This window comes from Arachis hypogaea, chromosome 6 (assembly GCF_003086295.3).
Source record: "Arachis hypogaea cultivar Tifrunner chromosome 6, arahy.Tifrunner.gnm2.J5K5, whole genome shotgun sequence".
NCBI lineage: Eukaryota > Viridiplantae > Streptophyta > Magnoliopsida > Fabales > Fabaceae > Arachis > Arachis hypogaea.
The window spans coordinates 93439602-93461392 of NC_092041.1; the positions used below are offsets into that span (position 1 = coordinate 93439602).

The following is a 21791-nucleotide window of genomic DNA, read 5'->3' on the forward strand; positions in this document are numbered from 1 at the left end:
AATTTAAATTTTTAATAATATAAAATTAGTGTAAAATTTCATCTAATAATTTATTTTTTTTCTGGTTATATACTAATCAAAATTTAATAAAATTGTTGTTCCTAAACTTTTCCATTAAAATATATTACGATACTCTCAAACTAATGTGAGAGTAAGAAGTCGGTTTCAAGTATTTTGTGATTAGAATTTCATCTATGATCTTTATATATTCTTTTTGGCCTATCTTCGTATCAGAAAGTATATATCTGTATCTACTCGCTGCCCCCTCTTTCCTCTTTCCTCTCTCTCTCTCTCTCTTCTGTGTTTCCTTTTAAGCTTCTTTTGTTACCATAATTTCACCATGCAACAACCTCAAGAGCTGCAGCAGCTTCCAATTGTGGGTAAGTCAAATTAAACTCTCATTTTCTCTCTTTTGGATCACTAATCAAAGCCACTTCTATTATTATGATATTTAACTTCACAAAATTTCAAGTGCATATTAAGGCATAAGGCCAGCTTCCTATACGGTTTGTTCTTTTGTGATCATTTTCATTCAAGTTTGAGCATATTCAATTTTATCAATATCAAGATTATAGCATAGGCCAGTTATAATCTCATCATCTATAATTCTACCCTTATATGCATAAACCAATTAATAATCTAATCGTGTTGCATGTTCATGAATTAAATTATTCGAAGCTTACGAGGAAGTAATTAAAATTTGGACGTTGTTGTGCTAGATGTAAACAAGAAGCCAGCAGAGTCCATATAATATAGCTAGCAAGAAAAGACACTATCCTGGAATGTAAAAATCAGTCTTTAATTATGTCATCATCACACTATATGATTTTTTTTTTTTTTGGTGTCTACACTATATATTTTGATATTATTTTCTCCCGTTTTTTAATTATTTTTTTTAAGATTTAGGTAAAAGTATTTTAAGGAAATTTATTAAAAAGATAATAATAATTTTTTTAAAATTCTTTATGTATTCAAAATATTAAAAATAATATATAAGAAAACTTTTTTTTAAATAATTCTTTTGAAATAATTTTTATTTTTACAGTGTTTATACAAGACCCTTTTTATTAATCTACTTATATAACGTATCATTCATAACTAAATTAAAAAGTATACATAAAAATGATATATCAATATAAACTGGGAGACAACAGTAATTAATAGTATTTGACTATTTGGGGTTTTAGATTTGGTGATAGAGATAGAGTTTGGAGGCGATCATACATAGTTTTTTGGTAGTAGATATTGGTGGCTTTTTAATTTCAATATGGTACCGGAACTTCTAACAGACGCCGTTATGGGGGAGGGAGGGGAATGACGAGAGTGTGGTGTCAGTGACCACCCAACTCGCACCGTGCGAGTTCCACTAAGCAAATCTCACCGTGCGAGTTCCGTCCAGCAAATCTGACCGTGCGATTGCCACCACCGAAGACACGTGTCGCGTAGCAGGAGCCACCCCAATTCGGTGCCCTTATAACAGCTCCCTCACTCATGCATTAACTTCTCTCACCCTCCGAGACATCACTCTCCCAGCTTTCGTTTTCAAACCTGAAGCCCCCATTGTTATTCATCTTCCTCCTCTCATTTCTGCATGTTTCAATACATGAAAGAATGCCCAAAAAAAATAAAACTAGAGATGTTGATCGACCTGAGCTTCATATCATGCATTATCTCAGTCACTCTGATTATGTAAGTTTTTTTTTAAGGTTTTTAAATTTTTTTATTTAAAAGTATTAATGTAAAATATTTATTTGTTATGATTGTTGTTATTAGAAGTGCAAATTAGAAATATCCATAGGATAGAATGATTATTACTATTTTTTAGGATTTATATGTATTTTTTAAGATTTATAGAATTTTTGGAATTAATTTTTAGAATATAAGTATTATTGTTAGTGAAATTATTGTTATTATTTAGTAAGTTTGGGACGTTTTTTATAGAGAGCACGGAAATTTTAGAATGTGAATTTTGAATGTTTTGTATTATTATTATAGTTATGTTTATGTTTAAATATAAATATAAGGAAATTAAAAAAATTGGACCCCCAACGGTTATAATTGTAACTAATATTGAGAATAGGTTTAATTTAATTTTTATAGTTATGTTTATGTTTAAATATAAATATAAGGAAATTAAAAAAAAATTGGAGCCCCAACGGTTTAATTTAATTTTGAAAATAGGTTTAATTTAATTTTTATAATTCTATTTAAATTATTAAGTAGGTATATTGTAATGAATGAAGGTAAATGTTCTTGTTGTTGTGAGTTAGTCTTAGTTTGGGAAACTATTAATTAATTAGTATGAATGATGTTCCAAAAAGAATTTAGGCATAAAGTAATTGTTATAAATGTTTTTTATAATTCAGTGAAATATCTTTAGTTAACTAATGGTATATGCAGTAGTAGGTGGTTAGTGGGTATTATTACATATTATTCAAGATAAATGTGTTACTGTGGAGAGATTTGATTAGGTATTTATGTATTAGTTATCATTATTATCAATAGTTGTTGTGGTATAAAATATTTTTATTTTAGTAGTAACCTAGTAAGTGTTAAGAAGTTGAGTAATACTTTGTTATGAACTTTGCAGAAGTTAAGAATGTTGACATGTGAGCATCCTGTTCCTCCGGATCGGTACAATGATAGGGTAGAGGAGCAGCTACGACTTACTGGCTTTTACCATGCATCACAGATTGGGGTAGTCCAATGTCAAAAGGCATTGGTGAATGCTTTAATCGAGAGGTGGCACCCCGACACACATACGTTTCACCTTCCCATTGGTGAATGTGCCGTCACTCTTGAAGACGTTGCTCTAATACTTGGTCTTCCAACGGACGGACTTCCAGTTACAGGGATGACATTGAGTAGTTTCGAAGCGTTGGAGGCTGAGTGTTTGCATCAATTCGGAGTTGCACCGCGTAAGTCGGAGTGTAGAGGCAGTTGCATTAAATTGAGTTGGCTTCGGGACCTTAAAGAAAATTTACCCTTGACTGATGAAGTTGGTATACAGAGGTATGTCAAATGCCACATTATGTTGCTTATCGGGACGATCTTGTTTGGGGATAAATCAGGTGCAGCAGGTGTGCACTGGAAGTTTCTTCCATTGCTACGTGAATTTGGTAGTATTATACAATACAGTTGGGGATCTGCATGCCTAGCACACCTCTATAGGGCATTATGCCGGGCATCTCGAGTTGACTGTAAAGGCATAGATGGCCCACTAACACTTCTTCTCGGTTGGGCTTGGATGCGGCTCCCATATCTATCGCCGGTTCCTAGGGAGCCCCGCAGTTTCCCGCTAGCAAACAGGTAATATAATTTTTAAATGTACCACTTTATTTATATTTATAACTCAATTATCAACATTAAATGTATCGTATAAGGTGGCGGAACTGGGAGCGGGGTGACCGACGATATAGATATATGAAGCTAGCTGACTTTAGGAAGGCCTTTGATGAACTTCAGGAAGGCGAGGTGAGTATTTATTAAAGTAGTATTACTTTCCTATTTAGGGCCTGTGTAAATCTTATGAACCAAAGATGATGATGACTGTTATGTCGGGCGTAGTCATGAATTTCCTTTATTTTTTTTTCAGTTTGTCTGGGTTGCGTATGCTGTGGATCGCGTGGATCCTAACATAATTCCTGCTGAAATCTATATGCACTCGGTTGTGTGGAGCGCTACAGTGCCTTTGGTATCATTTGAATGTATTGAGTGGCATGCTACCGATAGGTATAGGCGACAATTCAGACTCGTTCAGGGAGTGCCTGAGGAGGTGCGGAATCTAGATAAGGCGCATGGAGAAGTCCTCACTGGTCCTAAGAATTTTAACTGGGCCACGGCACCTACTCATTACATGTGGGTGATGCATTGGACCAACAGGTATCATCACGTTCTTTCCGAGCTTCCCATTCCTTCACAGCCTCAGTTGGAAACTTATATGCATTGGTACCGAGGAGAATATGGGAACCGCTTGTGTTTGTCAAATCTTGTGGGTGAAGAGGATGATGAAGGTAATCAGGATTTGGATGGTGGTAATCATGATATGGATGAGGGTAGTCAGGATATGGATGATGACAATGATGAACAGGAGCCACATTCGCCTGAGGTACCACCTACGAATCCGCTTCCACAAGAACAACCTCAGTTCTCAGGCCAGTATGTACCGCAGTCACACTTCAACCCATCATTTACGCATCATCAACAACATTGGGGTATGTCACAGTTTAATATAATACATATTAATTACTTACCAAATTATTATAAGTTAAAAATAGTTACTAATTTAACATAAAAGCAAAATAAAAACGTCATGCAAAAAAAAAATTAGTTGTCGAAAGAAATCGCGTGATGGTGGAATCTATTAATAACATAACTAAATTTAGTAAATGGTTACCAATGTTGACGACCAATTTTTGGAGGTACGGTGCCTTGAATTTCCGCAGAAAGTTTGACTCAATATGCCTGATGCAAAACATATGAAAAGCTCTAGGAGGTGACCAAGCTCCATTACTGCGCTCCACAGCTGCATTGATGGATTCGTGTCGGTCGGATATTAGACCAATACCATCCCGAGTGACAACATGTTGACGAAGGTTACTTAGGAAAAAGTGCCATGCATCAGAAGTCTCTCCCTCCACAACAGCAAACGCAATTGGGACAATATTGTTGTTCCCATCTTGTGAAACTACCACTAGCAGACAACCCTTATACTTTCCATACAAGTGAGTCCCATCCACCTGGACAACTGGTTTACAGTGTCTGAATGCCCTAATACAGGGGTAATAACTCCAGAATACTCGGTGCAGTACTCGAATATCACCCACCAATTCATCCCCTTGATAAGCAGGCATAGTCTCAAAATGGACAACAGCTGACGGCTCCCTATGACACATGGCCTCAAACCATATAGGCAACGCTTCATACGATGCTTCCCAACCTCCAAATATTTTTTCTACTGCCCTTTGCTTAGCCAGCCATGCTTTCCGATAACTAATGGTGTACTTAAACTTCGATTGCACTTCTGCTATAACCGACTTTACCTTTAAGGACGGGTCCGCCTCAACCAATGGCTTTATCGCTTCTGCAATTGTGAGAGAATCCAGCTTCGAATGGTCCTGTGAAATCATGGCTCGGGTACATGTGTGACTACCATTATACCTCCTTATAACCCAACAGTACTTCCTGCTGATCATGCTAACCCTGATAAGCCAATCACACCCTGATCCGTACTGCGTACACTTGGCATAAAATGTCAACGGCTCAGACTCATACACCCGGTAGTCTACACTTCGTCGTATGGTATACTCTTTTATCGCCTTAATAACAGCTTCCCTCGAACCGAACTCCATACCAACGGCAAACTCACCATCTGCGACAATAGGAATCTCTGCATTTGACAACCAGCATAGGAAAAATCAAATAAAGAGACATATATTACAAATCTGACAACACCTTATTATGTCACTCTAATTAAAACAAAAACACCAGCAAGTCATGTAAAAATTAGACCATAAAGGCCGGTTCGACCGTCGCACGACATGAACCGGAACCTAACCGGTCCGGTTCACTGGATTTTAACCGTTAACTGCGAATGATATTTACAAACTCATGTAAATTTTACCTACCTGCAGTCATATATCCCGGAAACTCCGGAACATGCATGGCTTCCAAATCCAAAACTCGCATGAATGATGGCTCCTCAAACGGCTCATCGTTTGCGAGTGCATTTGCCACCTCTGTTACATCTGGCGCCGTAGCTCCTTCACCTTGATCTTCACCTCCATCTCCATCTGGACCAACAAACTGGTAGTTACTTTCGAACTCTTCTTCGCTGTCAGTATTATAATCTTCTCGTAGAATATTTCGGTCGGCCTCAGATTGTTCAAACTCAATATACAACTCGATGAAGGAGATCTGAGCCCGGTTTTCAATATACATTGAAAACATCTCTTGCATGCTCGCTTCGTCCGTCACATATCTGCTTTGAAACTGGACGAATCCACCAAATACCTGTATGGGATATCTGTATAGAATACATGATATCTTTCTTGCTCTCTCAGAATCAATGGCTTCAGAAATCACCCCTTTCAGCTCTTCAAATGAGATGATAAAGGGAATAACAACATCTAAGGGTTTTTCACATATAAATTTTACTCCTTCCGAAGTTTGTAGTAAAATCTGACCAAAATAATACACCTTTAATAATACTCGGTCACTCATCTCTCTCAAACATATAAAAAGAAAAGAACATAGATTTGGCAAGTAGAGTTCAATTTTGAATCACCAGATAATAATAAGGAAATAAGAAAGAAGAAACAGAAGAGTATGCGGCCGTTCAAGTTGGGGAAGAAGAAGACGCGAGTGACCTACTTCCTTACTGCGTGCTTTTATATGGACCATTTTAAGGAACTCGCACCCATCGACTAGGTTAACATGACACAGCTAAATATTTACAACTCAAATCGCACCATGCGATTTCCTATTCAATTTCCTGGAATAAACTTCATCCCCACTCAAAACGGAGGGTGCGAGTTCCTACCAACATCCACCCCCTACAACTCGCACCATGCGATTTGTTGCACCGTTGTAGCACACCCAACTTTAAACGGAGGGTGCGATTTCAGTTGCAGAAAATCTCATTTCTCCTTATCATACAAATCGCAATGTGCGATTTCATGTAGCATAAATTTTCATTTCTCCTTCTCATACAAATCTCACGGTGAGATTTCTCCACCCTCACAGTGTCAGAAAGCTATCCCACATATGCGTGTATTCCCCCATACTTCCATATCTGTGAAAAGCTCCCCTGTAGGTTCCATATCGATAAAAATTAGCCGATATTGGTCGGTTTTATTTTTTTGCTATATTTTTTCTCTAGAAGTAACAACAAAGTTTTGATAATCATCGCTGTTAGGATATTCTTTAAAGATACAGAGAATAAAATATTATTATTGAAAAAACAGAAACGTTTTCTATTTGATTAAATATAATATTTTCTATTTTTAAATATTTTACTTTTTTATATCTTTAACAAGTAGTTTTAAGATAGTATAATCGCAAGTAAAATTAAGAAGGATATGTATATATCTAAGGAAAATTGATTGGTTTTTATGAAAATTATATTTAATTTGTCTAAAAATAAAAATAAAACAAAATAAGGTGAGGTTTTTTTTATTTTTAAATTTTATGAACAAAATTTAGGCGGTAGAAACCACCTGTATCTAATATTAGGTGAGATCAGACTTCAATGAATATGTGATATGATGGGGAAATTAATGCAAAGCTCTCGTTTTCCATGTGAACGGGTCAAGCTTGTAATCACTTTTTTTGTTTTTCCTGCTAAGAGGACAAGAAAATTAGTACAAATTTTTATTTAATTTATTTTAAAGGAAGGGTTTTCACTTTTCATATTAAAAGAAATTGAACTACTCTCTATCTCTATCATACCTGTATGTCAAGTTGCATTTCAATTGGTCTTTTAATTTATACTATAAACCAAACAAACAAGCACATGCAGGATGAAGTTCCACTAAACTGCTTAATTGCTTATATTAAGAACGTGGATGATTGAACATATATATGGTGGTTTGTTTCTTTTTTGGTTTTATTTAACAAAGTTGCATATAGTGGCTTGAAGTGATAATGAAATTAGGTCTTTATGGCATCTAAACAAAGAGGTGCATATTAAATAATGTGAAACCAAAATTAAATTCAAATTTCAGATATATAAAAACAAGTGTATACTCATTATATAATGGCATAGAATAGATGAAATCCGGTCTTTATGGCATCAAAACAAAGAGGTAAATATATAGAAAATGTGAACCAAAAATTAAAATTCAATGATGTTGCGATAATAAATTAAAAGCAAGTAAAATGTATTATTATTATTATTATTATTATTATTATTATTATTAGCTCGAGAGGCACTTCTTACACTTACTATATTTTTTAAAATTTAATTATTATATATAATTTAAAAAATACTTTTCAATTGGATGTATATATTTATTAAACATAGAAATAGAAATGAAATTGAGTGGTAATTAGAATTAGACATAGAAATAGAATAACCTTTTTAAAAGTATATGTGTTTAGGAAAATAATGAAATGAAAGGAAAGAAAAGAAAATGAAAGAAAATACCAGATGAAAGATGGACCAAAGTAATTAAGGAAAAATTGGGTGTACTAATAATAGTTATCTCATCGTGAGTTCACTAAGGTAGAAAAATGGATCGAAGCATTTTTATTTTACTATTTTAACCATATTTAATAGAAAAATCCTAAATTTGAGATCACACAAAATAAAAGACTTAATTGGAAGAAAAATTAGAAATAGCAAAAAGAGGTAATTACAAAAGCGTATTTACATTATAATAGGTATAAAATTATTATTATTATTATTATTATTATTATTATTACATAAAATAAATGAAAACCCGTATTAGGGCATCCAAACAAAAAGGTACATATGTAAAGCGAAGGTAAAACAAAAAATAAACTCAATTTTGAGATACCCAAAAATAATTAGAATAGTATATTGACTATATTCTCATTATTATATGATATAATGATATGATGATAATTATTGAAGGTAGTATAAATGAGGTACAGATAACGGTATGGATTACAAATTAAGTTTTGCAAAGTAGTGGTGTGATTTCATGACATGGTTACCCATAAATGATTTGTTTTGTTTTTGTTTTGTTTTTACAGTATCTAATGGAGCTAATAAGGAAACAAATACATTGGATGATGACAATAATGTTCCAACTCAAATGAACCAATCATCGGCTATGATGATCAAGAGGAAAATATACCATCGTTGGTTAAAAATAGCACTGTATGCAGCATTTGTGTTGTTAGGCCAATCAGCAGCAACACTCCTAGGAAGATTGTACTATGAAAAAGGTGGTAAGAGCAAATGGATGGGAACACTTGTCCAAATTGCTGGATTCCCAATCCTCTTACCTTATTATTATTTTTTCAATCAATCATCACCACCCAAAAATAAAGATCTCACAATTATTGATCCAAATAAACCATCACTTTCAATGTTGTCATTTGTGTATGTCTCTTTGGGTCTAATTGTTGCTTTGAATTGTTACTTATACTCAATTGGGTTATGGTACCTCCCTGTCTCCACACTCTCCCTAATTTGTTCATCCCAATTGGCCTTCAATGCTTTCTTCTCTTACTTTCTCAATTCACTCAAATTCACACCTTATATTATCAATTCCTTAGTACTTCTCACAATTTCATCAGTAGTTCTTGTATTTGAACCAAGTGATGATGGCACATCAGACTCATCAACAAAAGCCTCAAAGAAAAAGTACATTATTGGGTTCATCTGCACAATTGCTTCTTCTGCAGGTTATGGACTAGTCCTTTCCCTTCAACAATTGGCTTTCAAGAAGGTTCTAAAAGGTGAAACTTTCAAAGTGGTGATGGACGTGATAATATACCAATCAATTGTAGCTACAATTGCTACTCTAATTGGACTTTTTGCTAGTGGAGAATGGAAAGGTTTGAATGAAGAGATGAGAGGGTATGAAATGGGAGAAGTATCCTATGTGTTGAATTTGACCTTCACAGCTATAATTTGGCAACTTTTTAGTATTGGTTGTGTAGGGTTGATATTTGAGGTGTCTTCACTCTTTTCTAATTCTATAAGTGTTTTGGGTGTGCCCATTGTTCCACTTTTGGCTGTGATAGTGTTTAAGGACAAAATGCATGGGATTAAGGCTATTTCTATGGTGCTGGCTTTGTGGGGCTTTATATCTTATGTCTATCAACACTATGTGGATGAAAGAAACCACAATTCTCAAAACAGTAGCAATGGTCATGATGCAAAAGCTAGTTCTTCACCTTTAGAAGAGAAAGCCAATAGATAGGTGAATAATTAATTAGTGTGGGCTTTTTTATCATCAGTTTCAGAGTGCACACTTGTATGGATTATAATACAAAATTCCAAAACTTTCACATTTCTGTAGTGGTACATTATTGTTTATATTTACAGTAGCATCCTATCAATATCTTGTTAGCACTTAATTTAAATGTTTTTTTAATAGGTGTCCTGGAATTTTATTCCGAGAGATTTTCACTAATTAACAAATCCTTTTATCAAGAGCTGATGTGCAGTCATAACTACAAATTAATTGAAACAGTCTACAAATTAATTGAAACAGTCTCAAAATAATACTGATTTTTCTAACAAGCAGACAAGCACATATGTCCTTTACTTGAGGCTTTCACAAACCTTTTCAACACCAAAAGAAAAAAAAAAAAAAAAAAAAGCGGGAAACCTAAGTTTATTGAAATTGAAAGCAGAAAAGGTCATGCACTCCAGAAACTTGCTGAGAAGAGAAAGAGTAAAGATGCAAAGCTTTGATGAAGAGAGAAGCAGAGAGTTAAGGTTATCTCTCGTTTTTTTAGTTGTAATAGCACCAAAGCTTTCCCTAAACAAGCACTATCCTAAGCATTGTAGAGGTTGTGGAACATTGTGGCATTTTTGACTCTATCCAATCTTTGGTATGAGTTGTTCTTTAGGAGTGGCTTTCAACACTCCATGGAGAAGATTTGATTCCAAAGTGTGAAGACTTAAGAGATTGAGCCAAAGGTCCTTCCTACAAAAAATTTTGTTCTTGTTCTTGTCTGCTCTGAGTTGGTCACTAATTTCTCTTGATTATTCTTCGAATTCTTAAGCTTAAATAGAGTATGTTATTAGATTTCACATTGATCAACATCATCACTTAATGAGAGTAGACACAGAAGACGCAGCAAAAAGAGCACAGAACCACCACAGGCTGGGAAAGTGGGAAAGGGTTAATTGGGGAAGGAAATCCCCATCTATACCATATATGACAAATTTTCAGTCAATTCATAAGACAATTTTATTACATTATGGAAAAAGCATTATGTGTAAATGATCTTATGTGTGAAAAAACTGTATCAACTCACATTTCATCCACTATTGAATAGGATGTGAATCTCATTTGAATTAGATACATATCTCGTTTAATAGTGAATGGAGTATGAGTCGACAACATATATGCACATATAGTATTATTACATTATACAACTATTGAATAGGATGTGAACCTCATTTAACTTAGATACACATCTCATTCAGTAATTTCTGAAGTGTGAATCGACAACATATATGTACATACAGGATTACAAACAAAGGTTGAAATTTACCATTATACCACATCCTTGTCTTTCTGGGTGATAACATTGCCCTCAGCTTCAGATTCTTTTATCTGCCTTTCTATATCTGCCTTCTTTTCAAGGAGTGCTTGTATTTTGCCATTAACTTTTTCAAGCTTCTGCTTCAAGGTGCTTAGATCATTGGTTTTTTCCTTTTTCTTCTTCTCCTTGTCCTCTTTCTTCTTCTTCTTCTCTTTAGCATCTTTCTCATCACCCTTCCCATCACCCTTCTCTTCCTTGCATTCCTTCTCATTCTCTGTTATATCAATCTCCTTTGAAGCAACTTCAACTTTGACCTCCTTATCCTTCTTCTCTTTCTCCTTCTTATCTTTTTTCTTCTTTTTCTTATTCTCTTCATCATCATTATCCACTTCTTCTTCATCATCTTCCTTCTTTTCTTTCTTCTTATCCTTCTCTTTCTCCTTGTCTTTTTTCTTCTTTTTATCATTATCCACTTCTTCTTCTTCATTATCTTCCTTCTTTTCTTTCTTCTTATCCTTCTCTTTCTCCTTCTTGTCCTTTTTCTTCTTTTTATCATCATTATCTGCTTCTTCATTGCCATCGTCCTTTTTCTTTTCCTTTTTCTTATCCTTGTCCTTCTTTTCCTTTTTCTTCTCATTATCATCCTCACCTTCATCATCTTTTACCTTGTCCTTCTTTTCCTTTTTCTTCTTCTCCTTTTTCTCCTCATCACCATCATCATCTGCACCATTTTCATCATCCTTTTTCTTTTTCTTTTTATCCTTCTCCTTCTTTTTCTTCTTCTCCTCGCCTTCCCCACATTTATCTTCTAAATCCTTTTCTTTCTCTTTTTCCTTTGATTCATTCTTCACGTCCAATTCAATCATATTCTTCTCTTCTTTTGCTTCATTTAGACTTACTTCGACGGAATCTTCCATACCTTTAATTTATGTACCTGAAACAGATAAGTGTGACGGTAAATGCAAACCATTGAGTAAATAATTTGCTTGGTATGATTATAACGATACATTAGCTAAATACCAACATACTGAGTTGATCAACAAACTAAAGCTGAAATATTAAAACCATGTCTTAAAATTATCTGCCAAAATATACATCATGATCAGCCACATATCAGTAATCAAAAGCTAATAACAACTGATTCAAGCATTTAATTTAGTTATGACATCTGCTAGATTGAAATTTAGGCAAAAGATGCCAAACAGAACAGGGGATACATCAAATTTGCACGCCTTGATTTGTTTGAACATGTCAAACAGATCATGTGCATTACAATTATAATCTTCAAACAATTGTCACAGAAACTACGAAATCCAAGATTTCATAGTATAATCTAGCATCCTAATCTGAATTGAAGTAGCTGAATTGCCGTTGCTTTTGTGAACATCTCACGTTAGATCTAAACATAAATGACCTTATTGCAAAAAAGATACATGAAGAGGCGTAATGACCTAGATCCAAATTCCAATCAACAACAAACTCCTAGTTTACTACAGCAGTTTCAATGAATAGCACAAAATGAAGTGAATCAGCGCTAGATCTTACACACATATCAAATGATTAACGATCGTGTATAGTATTACACAAGTTTCAAATTAACAAAATACAACGTCATAATTCAATTCCGATGATCACCAATCACGAACGATTTCAAGTTCAGGTACAGCATAATTGAATGATGAAGAATGGAATTAAATGAATGAAAAAAAAGAAACATACCTTAGACGAATGCTTGGAATAACTCGAAAATGGTTTGTATAAAGAGGGCGTTGAGGTATTTATAAGATTTCAGTGAATGGTGTTGGTTCCAATGGCCCTTACGCGTAAGAAAGGAAGATTTTTCATGTTCGCTAATCAGAAGAAAAATATAATCCAAGTTTGCTGATTAGTCGGTGTCTAAAGCGTGGAATCATCCAACAACTCTGACGGTTCGCCTTTCTTCTCTTTTCTTTGCTTTGCGTGTTGTCTGCGTGGAATTTATTTCATTCACCGCCATTTCAAGACAGGTCTGTCCATTCGACTCTTCATTCTAGAATAAAAAAATATATTATTAATTATTATTAAATTAAGATAATAGATTCATAGATAATAAATATTATAAATTTAAAAATATTCAAACATCACTTTATTAAAAGTGATTCAAACATCATTTTATCACTTTTTTAATATTGTCTTTTTAAAAAATCTTTTTTCAATCTAGTAATACTATGCTGTCTTTAATCTAAAAAAATAATATTTAATAAATTTTAAATATTTTATTTTTTATTTTTAAAAATAAATTAAACAATTTAAACACCACAATATAAACACCATAAAATTCACCTAATTTTTTAGTTGATTACGTTCCACATGCTATCATTAGTCGGCTTCATGAAAAATTTTTCATATATATTTATGCATAATGTAAGGTTAATATTTTTAATAGAAAATGTTTATTAGTATTAGTTTAAATATTTGATAAAATTAAAGAAAACATTATCAATATTTCATTATATTTATATACTTATTTTTTTTCTAATTGTATTCTTAGTCCGACAAATTAATAGTTAATTTGCTATAAATTAATTTTTATTTAAAAATTTATTGTTTGACTAATAAATTATTATATACATAAAATAAAATTTAAATTTTGATATTTATTTAAGGAGACTAATAAAATAACTACTAAAACAACCTAAATAATTTATTTATATGTAAATTAAATGTTCAAGTTTTAGGTTTTAAATTTTTAATTATCTTAAATATTAAATTATAAAAAAGTTAACCAATTATAATAATAAATTGTCTTTATAAATCTAAATCATTTATGTCACATGTAGTAAATATAATAATTAAAATATGTTATATAGTAAGAATACAACACCCTTAGTTTAATAATGGTTAAAACTTTAAATAAATGCCTCCGCTTAGCCAATAAATAAATTTTTTTAAGAAAAATATCGGATTAACAAATTATTGTTATAATGAAATTTAACTAAATTTTTTTTATGTGACTCTTTTTTTTTAATTAATTTTTATTATATCAATAAATTATCATACCAACTTAATTGAATTTAATTAGTAAAATAATATAATTATATAATATTATTATTTTTAACTTCGAACTAATTATTTAATTTTGAAGTACTTATAGATCAACTAAAAATTAATGAACGTATTGGACATCATAGTATATTAATATATATTGGTTGTTTTCACAATTTTTTTTTAAATAAGAACGGGAGACTTCTGGTTAAACAATCTAGAATTTGTTTTAACGTAATTGGACGTTTTTAACTTTCCAACGAGATTTATAAGTGTCTTTTCTACATTACTAATCAAAGTCTTTTTTTTTTTCGGCCATGGACTAATCAAAGTCTTTGTTGGCTGTATTCCATCCATGGTGCGAAAACAAAATGGCTTTAGGAGTTGATGCTTTTGTTAGGCCAACTAAATTTTTATATTGGTTCTTTAGATTCGGCTTAGGTATTAATTTAATTTTTGAGATTTTAATTGTATTATTTTTGTTTTTAAGATTGTGTTTTGAGTTACATATTATTCTTCTCTCAAATTTCAGTGAGTCAACAACAAATTTATTGATGTGGCATAATTACTGTCATTTAAGATCTATAAAAAAAACGTTGTTTCATAGGTGAAACATTTTGAAACTAAAATATTGTCATTTTGCTCCCACTAGAATGAAATAGTGGTTTTAGTGAAGAGTTAGTCATTCGTTACATCTTTTTTATAATTTTTCAGTGACATCAATGCTTAGTCTCCTCCTCCATAGTCAGAGACAATGGCAATAGCTTAGGACACTACTGCTTGCTCACTGATTTTTTCTAGTCGTTGCGCTAAAGTTTGAGGAAGTTTCGTGGGAAGCCATTGAAGCAAAGGGTGAGAAACCGTTTAAGCTATCTTGAAAGTTTTTTTTTTTTCCAAAAAATTTTTTTGGCTCATTTTTCATTCTTCTGACAAGGAGATTGTTTAAGTTACTCTTATCGTTTGCATTAAGATTTTGTTGGAAATGATATGTTGTTAGAATTTTTGTTGTTGATATGTTTGAACTGCTACTGGATGCTCTGTTTCTTTTGAATAGAACAGGAGCTATCTCTAATCATGCAGTGTGTGTTTGTTATTTATTGTTTTTGGGTTGCATGCGTTTTAAATTTTTTCTTCTTCTTTTGTTATGTTGCAGATGAACAGCGAAGTGTTAGAAATAATGTTTCATCATGGGAGAAATTTTGAGAAGGGTAAGGATAGGAGGTAGACATATTATCCTGACAATAAGTACTGTTTGGGTGAGATTGATGTGGACAGATTGGATGTATTCTACCTAAGAAACTACTTCAAAGAGTTAGGGTATGAGAAAATAAAGGAAGTTTGGTGGCAAGTGCCAAGAAGGAGCCTAAAAGTGGGGTTGAGGCATTTAAACTCTGATAATGAGTTGAGGGACGGTGTTATTGTTGTGTACATTGAACATAAAATTTTAAAACCTGAGATACTACAAGGGCAAGATGTTATTGTGCACCTTGATAACTAAGTGAAGGATTTTGGAGAGCAAAAAAAGTCAAATGCCACGATTGTGCTAAATCTTTTCCCCAAAACTACTACCGAAAAAGAGGTGAATGATTATGGTGAACGATTAACAGGATCTGTGTTGTCGTTAGGGATTACTACCTGCCATGAAAAAGGTAATGCCTGATGCGGGTCATCGTTTTTGTGTGTGACATTCATGGCAAAATTTTAACAAGTAGTGGAAGGACTTAGAGTAAAGGGGTTTACTATGAGAGTGCGCACCAGCAACTACCTTTCAAGAGTTTAAGGTATAGATACTATGGTTCAAAGTGTGTCAAAATTCAAAGTGTCTCTTATTTAGTTAGTTTTATTATCTGTGTTGTGCTTAGTCCTTATTTTATGGTTATGCAAAATTCAATTCTACATATTGTTAATATCTCTAAGTTCTTGTAATTCAAGAGAACTAAATTCAACATTTTCTCTTCACAAGGAATACATGGATAGGATCAAGGGGCTGAATGAGAATGTATAGGCATATCTTGACAAGTGGCCTAGAGAGATATGGACGAGGTCACAGTTCAGACACAACTCGAAACTAGACTCCATTTACAACAATGCATGTGAGATATTCAAATCAAAAATAAGGAATCAAGGAACAAGCCAATAATTACTCTTCTAGAAGAGGTAAGGGTGTTTGTCATGATGATTATGGCTAAGGACAAGGTCAAATTGGATAGCCATTTAGGATTGTTACCACCAATAATTAAAAGTAAGCTTGAGAAGGTAAGGAAGATGTCCAGGAACTAGCATGCTATCTGGGCTGGAAATACTGGTTATAAGAAGTTTGAGGTTAATGGACGTCCTACCAACCATGTGGTTGACTTGGAAAAAAGACTGTGTACCTGCCAGTTTTGGATGTTGACAAGTTATATTTTCCAACCTAATTCATCAAATGTTTCATGTTTTGTTTTATATTAACGTTGTCTTATACAATGTTGTATTTTTTAATGTCTTGAAATGATAATTTGTAGAAATTCTATGTGTTCATACTTGTGCTGCATTTGCCAGAGTGAAGAAGCACCCGGAGGACTTTTGCTACAACTTGATAACTATGGAGTCTTACAAAAAAACATACAAGTACCACATTAATCCTCTACCTGACCAATTTTTTTGGGAACAAAGTTAATATAACAGGCCATTGGCACCACCAATCAAGAGAAAGCCAAGGAACCTTCAAACAAAGAGGAGGAAGGATGCCGATGAAGGCACCAGTTCTAGCAAGAAATCTAAGCCAAGTTCAACCATGAAAAGACATCTAAGACAATTCACTTGCAAGTACTGTCTACAAAAGGGTCATACCAAGCGAGGGTGTGAAAAGAAGAGGGCTTTTGATGCTGCTGTAGCTGCAAAGGCTACCGAAGCTACTAAAGATCCTAAGAATACCACTGCTCAAGCCACTGCAATCGCTACTACTGTTGCAACCTTAGATGGCACTGCTACTGCTACTACATCTACAACTACTGCTACTGATACTGCTACTGCTACTACTACAAATAATATCCCTGCAACAAGTACTGCTGTTTCAACTGGTCATGCTTTAGAGATTGATCTGTCACAGTCAAGTTGTTCTGAACTAGAAGACTCTCAAAAGGTTTAATAATAATTTTTTACTAAACTTTTTTTTATTAAGTCTTCACTAATAACTCTGAAAAAGGTTTAGGGTCTTTGGTAGTGGCTGATGAGTTTGGGTTTTCCTTTCTTGTGTGTCTTTTGTGTAGTTAACTGAAGCAACTGCTAAATTAGTCGAAACACTTGAAAAATTAACCCCTAGAAGAATATCACCACCTCCAACATCCTCTACAGCAGTGGATCCAATGAAAGAAGCAAGTTCAACCACTGCCCCACACTTCACAAATTTTATGAAGTTTGTATCCACTCCTGGATTCAAGCACCCACGAAAGAAGTGAAACTTAAGATTAGGATATTAGTTTTGCAAACTGTTCATCTTTTGTTTAAAAAATTGTGACTATGCTCATTATAAGATACTTTGTTCATTTTTTTAAGTATGTCATATTACTTGCTTTTGTCAAATACTTATAACTGCATTGTGTAAAAACTATAAATGCTCTGTGGTATTTTGATGTAGATTAAGTAATACTATGGATGGTTTGAATCAACCTTACTATTAATTATTAACTTGAATTGTCTGTTCATTTTACATGATATTAAATTATAGAAAAATAACGTCAATAATAGAACCATTGTGATGTTACCCCAAGAAACTTTCATTCATTATATTACATAACGTTACATTTTCATGTTCTCAACTTTTTAACAGCATCATTCCTATAAAGACAACAACTACCAACAACCCAAAACCAAGAACTTGAATCATGAATTTAAGATTTCTAAAGTCTACTTCCATTTTGTCCAACTGCCATGCAAAGTTTATTTTCATTTCACCATTATCATCTCCTGGAATAACTTTTTCAGTCAGCTCTTCTTGCACACAATCTGGCCAAACGAATAAGCCACACCATTTTTTTTTACTTGTCTACAAACAACCCTCTACAAGTTAATGTGACAACCACAAAAAAAAATTAAATTACAAAGAAGTTACCTTCACTCACATTATAATTGGGACAACTAAAGAAGGGCTTGTTAGGATGTATCTCCATCGCTGACCACTTAAACACAAGGTGACAACCACAACCGCACCACTCTGGAACCCGCCCAAGCCTGCTTCGCGTTGTGCTTCTTGTCCAGTTCTCCGTCGATGATGACCAGTTCAAGCTTCCTGCAATGAGGCTCCTAGTTTCTCTCATGGAGGATGACTATTGATGTACACAAGAGATGAAGAATGAGACGTTGATGGAGAGAACCAGAATGAGAGAAAGCAAATGAAGCTTTAGGGTTTATAAAGGGGACAGGGACTAAATTGAAGAATTACAAAACACTATCCACGTCATCTATCCACAATGAGATCCTAGGTGGCAATGATTGTGCCACATCAACAAGTTAACTCACGCCGAAATTCGAGTGAAAGGCCAGTATGTAGCTTGGAGCGCAATCTTGAGAACAAGAATAGTGCAATTGGAATCTCAGGAGCTAAATTGGTGCACGAGCCAAATCTAGTGGACCACTATGAAAATTTAGTTTGCTAGGCCAATAAAATTTGTATACTCCTTAAATATACTAAATTATTAATGCTTGAAAATTGAAGGAGGTTATTGAGTAGTGTGTATAGTAATAGTTAAACCTTTTTGTAATGTGATTAGCTATTTGTTAGACACGTGAGCGTGTGTGCTAGGCAAAGTTTGTTAGAAGAGTTAGTCATACTAGTTGGTATATAAATTAGCACACACACATCATTGGACATCAACCATACATTTCTCTCTCTCTCTCTCTCTCTCTCTCTCTCTCTCTCTCTCTCTCTCTCTCTCTCTCTCCTGATATCTTTATGATATCAGAGCTACAGATTATTTTGACCATGACTTCTGCATCACTCACTCATCGCAGAACCCTTCTCTCCCTTCTCTACCTGTCGCCCTCTCTGTCCGAGCTCGCTTTGTCGTCGTGGGTCGCGCCGCTTTGCTACTCCTCGCCGTGGGTCGTCGCCGCTTCTCCCCTCCTTGCTGGCGTCGTTTCTGCTTCTATGCTCTGCACTGTGTCTCACCGTCATTGCTTCTCCGTCATTTCTTCTCTTCTTTGCGTGGAGTCTCGAAGTCGAAGCGACTACCTTTCGTCGTGTCTCATGTCTCTAGTCTCTGCTTCAACCCTCTCAGGTCTCAGATCTCAGGTCTCAACTCTTTTCTTCTCTGATTCAAGCCTTCAACCCTCTCAAGTCTCAAGTCTCAGTCTTTAACACTCCCTGATTCTATTTTCCTGACTCTATTCCTCTGAAATTTGAAATTTGTTTTGAACATGCATATGACATATTATTGATGATTATGAGGAATTTTGAGATATTAATGTTTTGAATTTTTATTTGAATTCAGTATGTTCATATTGAATTAATTCTGCTGAGATTGAGTCACAAATTCAATTGTTTAATTTATTAATTCGACTGAGATTGATTTTTAAATCCAACCTATTGTATTTGTTTTGGTGAATTCTTGTTTTGCTGTTATTGATTCAAAATAAAAATATTGCCACAATTCTGCATTTGCTATATGGCTTTATATGATTTGGTTGAATTATGTTTATGGTTCTTAGGTTGGATACATGTTTTGGATGTTTTACAAAGTGACTTGATTGACTTGCAGAAATTCACATATGGGAGAGTTGGAGTTTTTTTAATAATTTTATTATATATTTAATGAAATCGGTTCAACTCCGGTTGGACCTCGGTTGGACCATTGAACCATTAAACCTGTCATCTGACCGGTTCAATGACCGGTCCGGTTCTCACAACCTTGATCAAAACTAAGATGCAACTAAACTAAGCCTAGAATTAATTAAACTAAGCTAACTACGAAAAACAAAATGCACTAAACAAAAGCTAAAAGAAGAGAAAAGTTAGAACGATGTTACCATGGTGGGGTGTCTCCTACCTAGCACTTTTATTTATTGTCTTTAAGTTAGACAATTAGGAGAGCCCTTGCTATGGTGGCTTGTGCTTGACTTCCCCACCAATGCTTGAATTTCAAATGTCCTCCGGGATCCCAATTCTAACCATTAACAAAAATAAAAGATAACCAAAAAGCAAGTTATTCACATATTAATATATTTACTATAGCCAATAATGTAACACCATTGCAACTCCCCGGCAACGGCACCAAAAACTTGATGAAAAGAATTTGTACCGATTTAGAATTTCTCAAAATAAGAAAAGAGAACTTCTTTGTTGATAGCATATTCCCAACCGGCAATTAAACCCCAACATCAAAGTTTAAATATAGAATTTGTCACAATTCAAATCAAATAACTGAGAGTTTTAAATCCCGGGTCGTTCTCCCTAGGAATTACAATGAAGTGCTCAATTATTGGCTATGAGGAAGAGGGATTTGTATGGCAATTAGCAAGAATTTAAAATGCAAGAAATCAAACAAGCATGCAAAGAATTAAATGGAAAGCAATTAAAGCAATGAAAATGGAAATTAAATGACAAAGGGGAACTCTTGGCAAAAGTTGAAAGTTAAGGTTACCTATCCTAGCCATTGACCACAAACATATGATGATTATGAAGAGTTAATCCTACTTAGTCAACCCTAACATCAAGGATAAGTCAAATAGGCATAATTGATCTCAATCCACAAGTCCTAACCAACTCACTAATTAGCTTAGTGAAAGACTAGCGTTAGTGGAAACCAAACCAACTAACTACCCTAATATATCAATCAAGAATGGACATCAATGACTCAAGGTTACCAAATTCCTCAATTGCAAGCTAAGAGTGTGAAAAACTACACTAAAACTAAGCCAAGCATTTTATCAAACACTTGGTGTGCATGAAAATAAAAGCATATTAAATTGCAATAAAAATAAAATCTAAAACTACCAAATGCAAGAAAATAATAATAACAACTCAATTAAACATCAATAAACATAAAAATATAAAATTGCATTAAATATAATGAAAATTAACAAGAGTTCATCAACATAAAAAAGTAACCAAAATGAGAAATTAACAAGATAAACTAAGAAAATTAAGGCAATAGAACAAATAAAGGTAAAAAAACTAGATGAAGACAAGAATTAAAAAGAAAAATTAATCTAATAACCCTAATTTTTAGAAGGAATGGGGAGCTTCTCTCTCTAGGAAAACTAGCCTACATGTTAAAACCTAAACCTAATTGCTCTTCCCTTGTTTCCTCTTAAATTAGGGTTGAAATAGTTTCAGAAATAAGTTGGGTTGGGTTCTAGAGGTCCAAAATTCATTGCCAGCGTTTTGTATTTAATGAGGTCACATGCTGGGACTTGTGCGTACACACACCTGCTGATTATCACTTGTGAACGCTTCCACCTATGCGTACGCACGCATCATTGTGCGTACGCACACTTGCTGAAAAGCTCCAAACTCCATTTCTTCATGATTTCTCCACTTTTGCATGCTTTTTTCTCAATTCTTCAATCCATATTAGCCTTGTAAGCCTAAAATC

At 33.9% G+C, this 21791-nt stretch overlaps 2 protein-coding genes across 3 annotated transcripts; one reads left to right on the plus strand and one right to left on the minus strand.

Annotated features, from left to right (window-relative positions):
* The first annotated feature begins 153 nt into the window (after nucleotides 1-153).
* Nucleotides 154-9986, plus strand: LOC112696971 (purine permease 21). Of its 2 annotated transcripts, XM_029287619.2 has the most exons (5): nucleotides 154-380; nucleotides 2591-3309; nucleotides 3384-3474; nucleotides 3596-4214; nucleotides 8719-9986. In XM_029287619.2, exons 2-5 carry the CDS (start codon nucleotides 2600-2602, stop codon nucleotides 9894-9896), a joined length of 2598 nt encoding a protein of 865 aa, XP_029143452.1. In that variant the 5' UTR covers nucleotides 154-380; nucleotides 2591-2599; the 3' UTR covers nucleotides 9897-9986. The 2 variants fall into 2 exon arrangements, with proteins under 2 accessions (XP_029143452.1, XP_025605719.1); XM_025749934.3 differs by lacking the exons at nucleotides 2591-3309; nucleotides 3384-3474; nucleotides 3596-4214 and having other exon boundaries at nucleotides 236-380.
* An 877-nt stretch (nucleotides 9987-10863) lies between these two features.
* On the minus strand, nucleotides 10864-13229 carry LOC112696973 (uncharacterized). Its single transcript, XM_025749936.3, has 2 exons — nucleotides 12913-13229; nucleotides 10864-12127 (listed from the first exon to the last, which is right to left on the minus strand). Exon 2 carries the CDS (start codon nucleotides 12108-12110, stop codon nucleotides 11205-11207), a length of 906 nt encoding a protein of 301 aa, XP_025605721.1. The 5' UTR covers nucleotides 12111-12127; nucleotides 12913-13229; the 3' UTR covers nucleotides 10864-11204.
* Between the last annotated feature and the right edge of the window lie 8562 nt (nucleotides 13230-21791).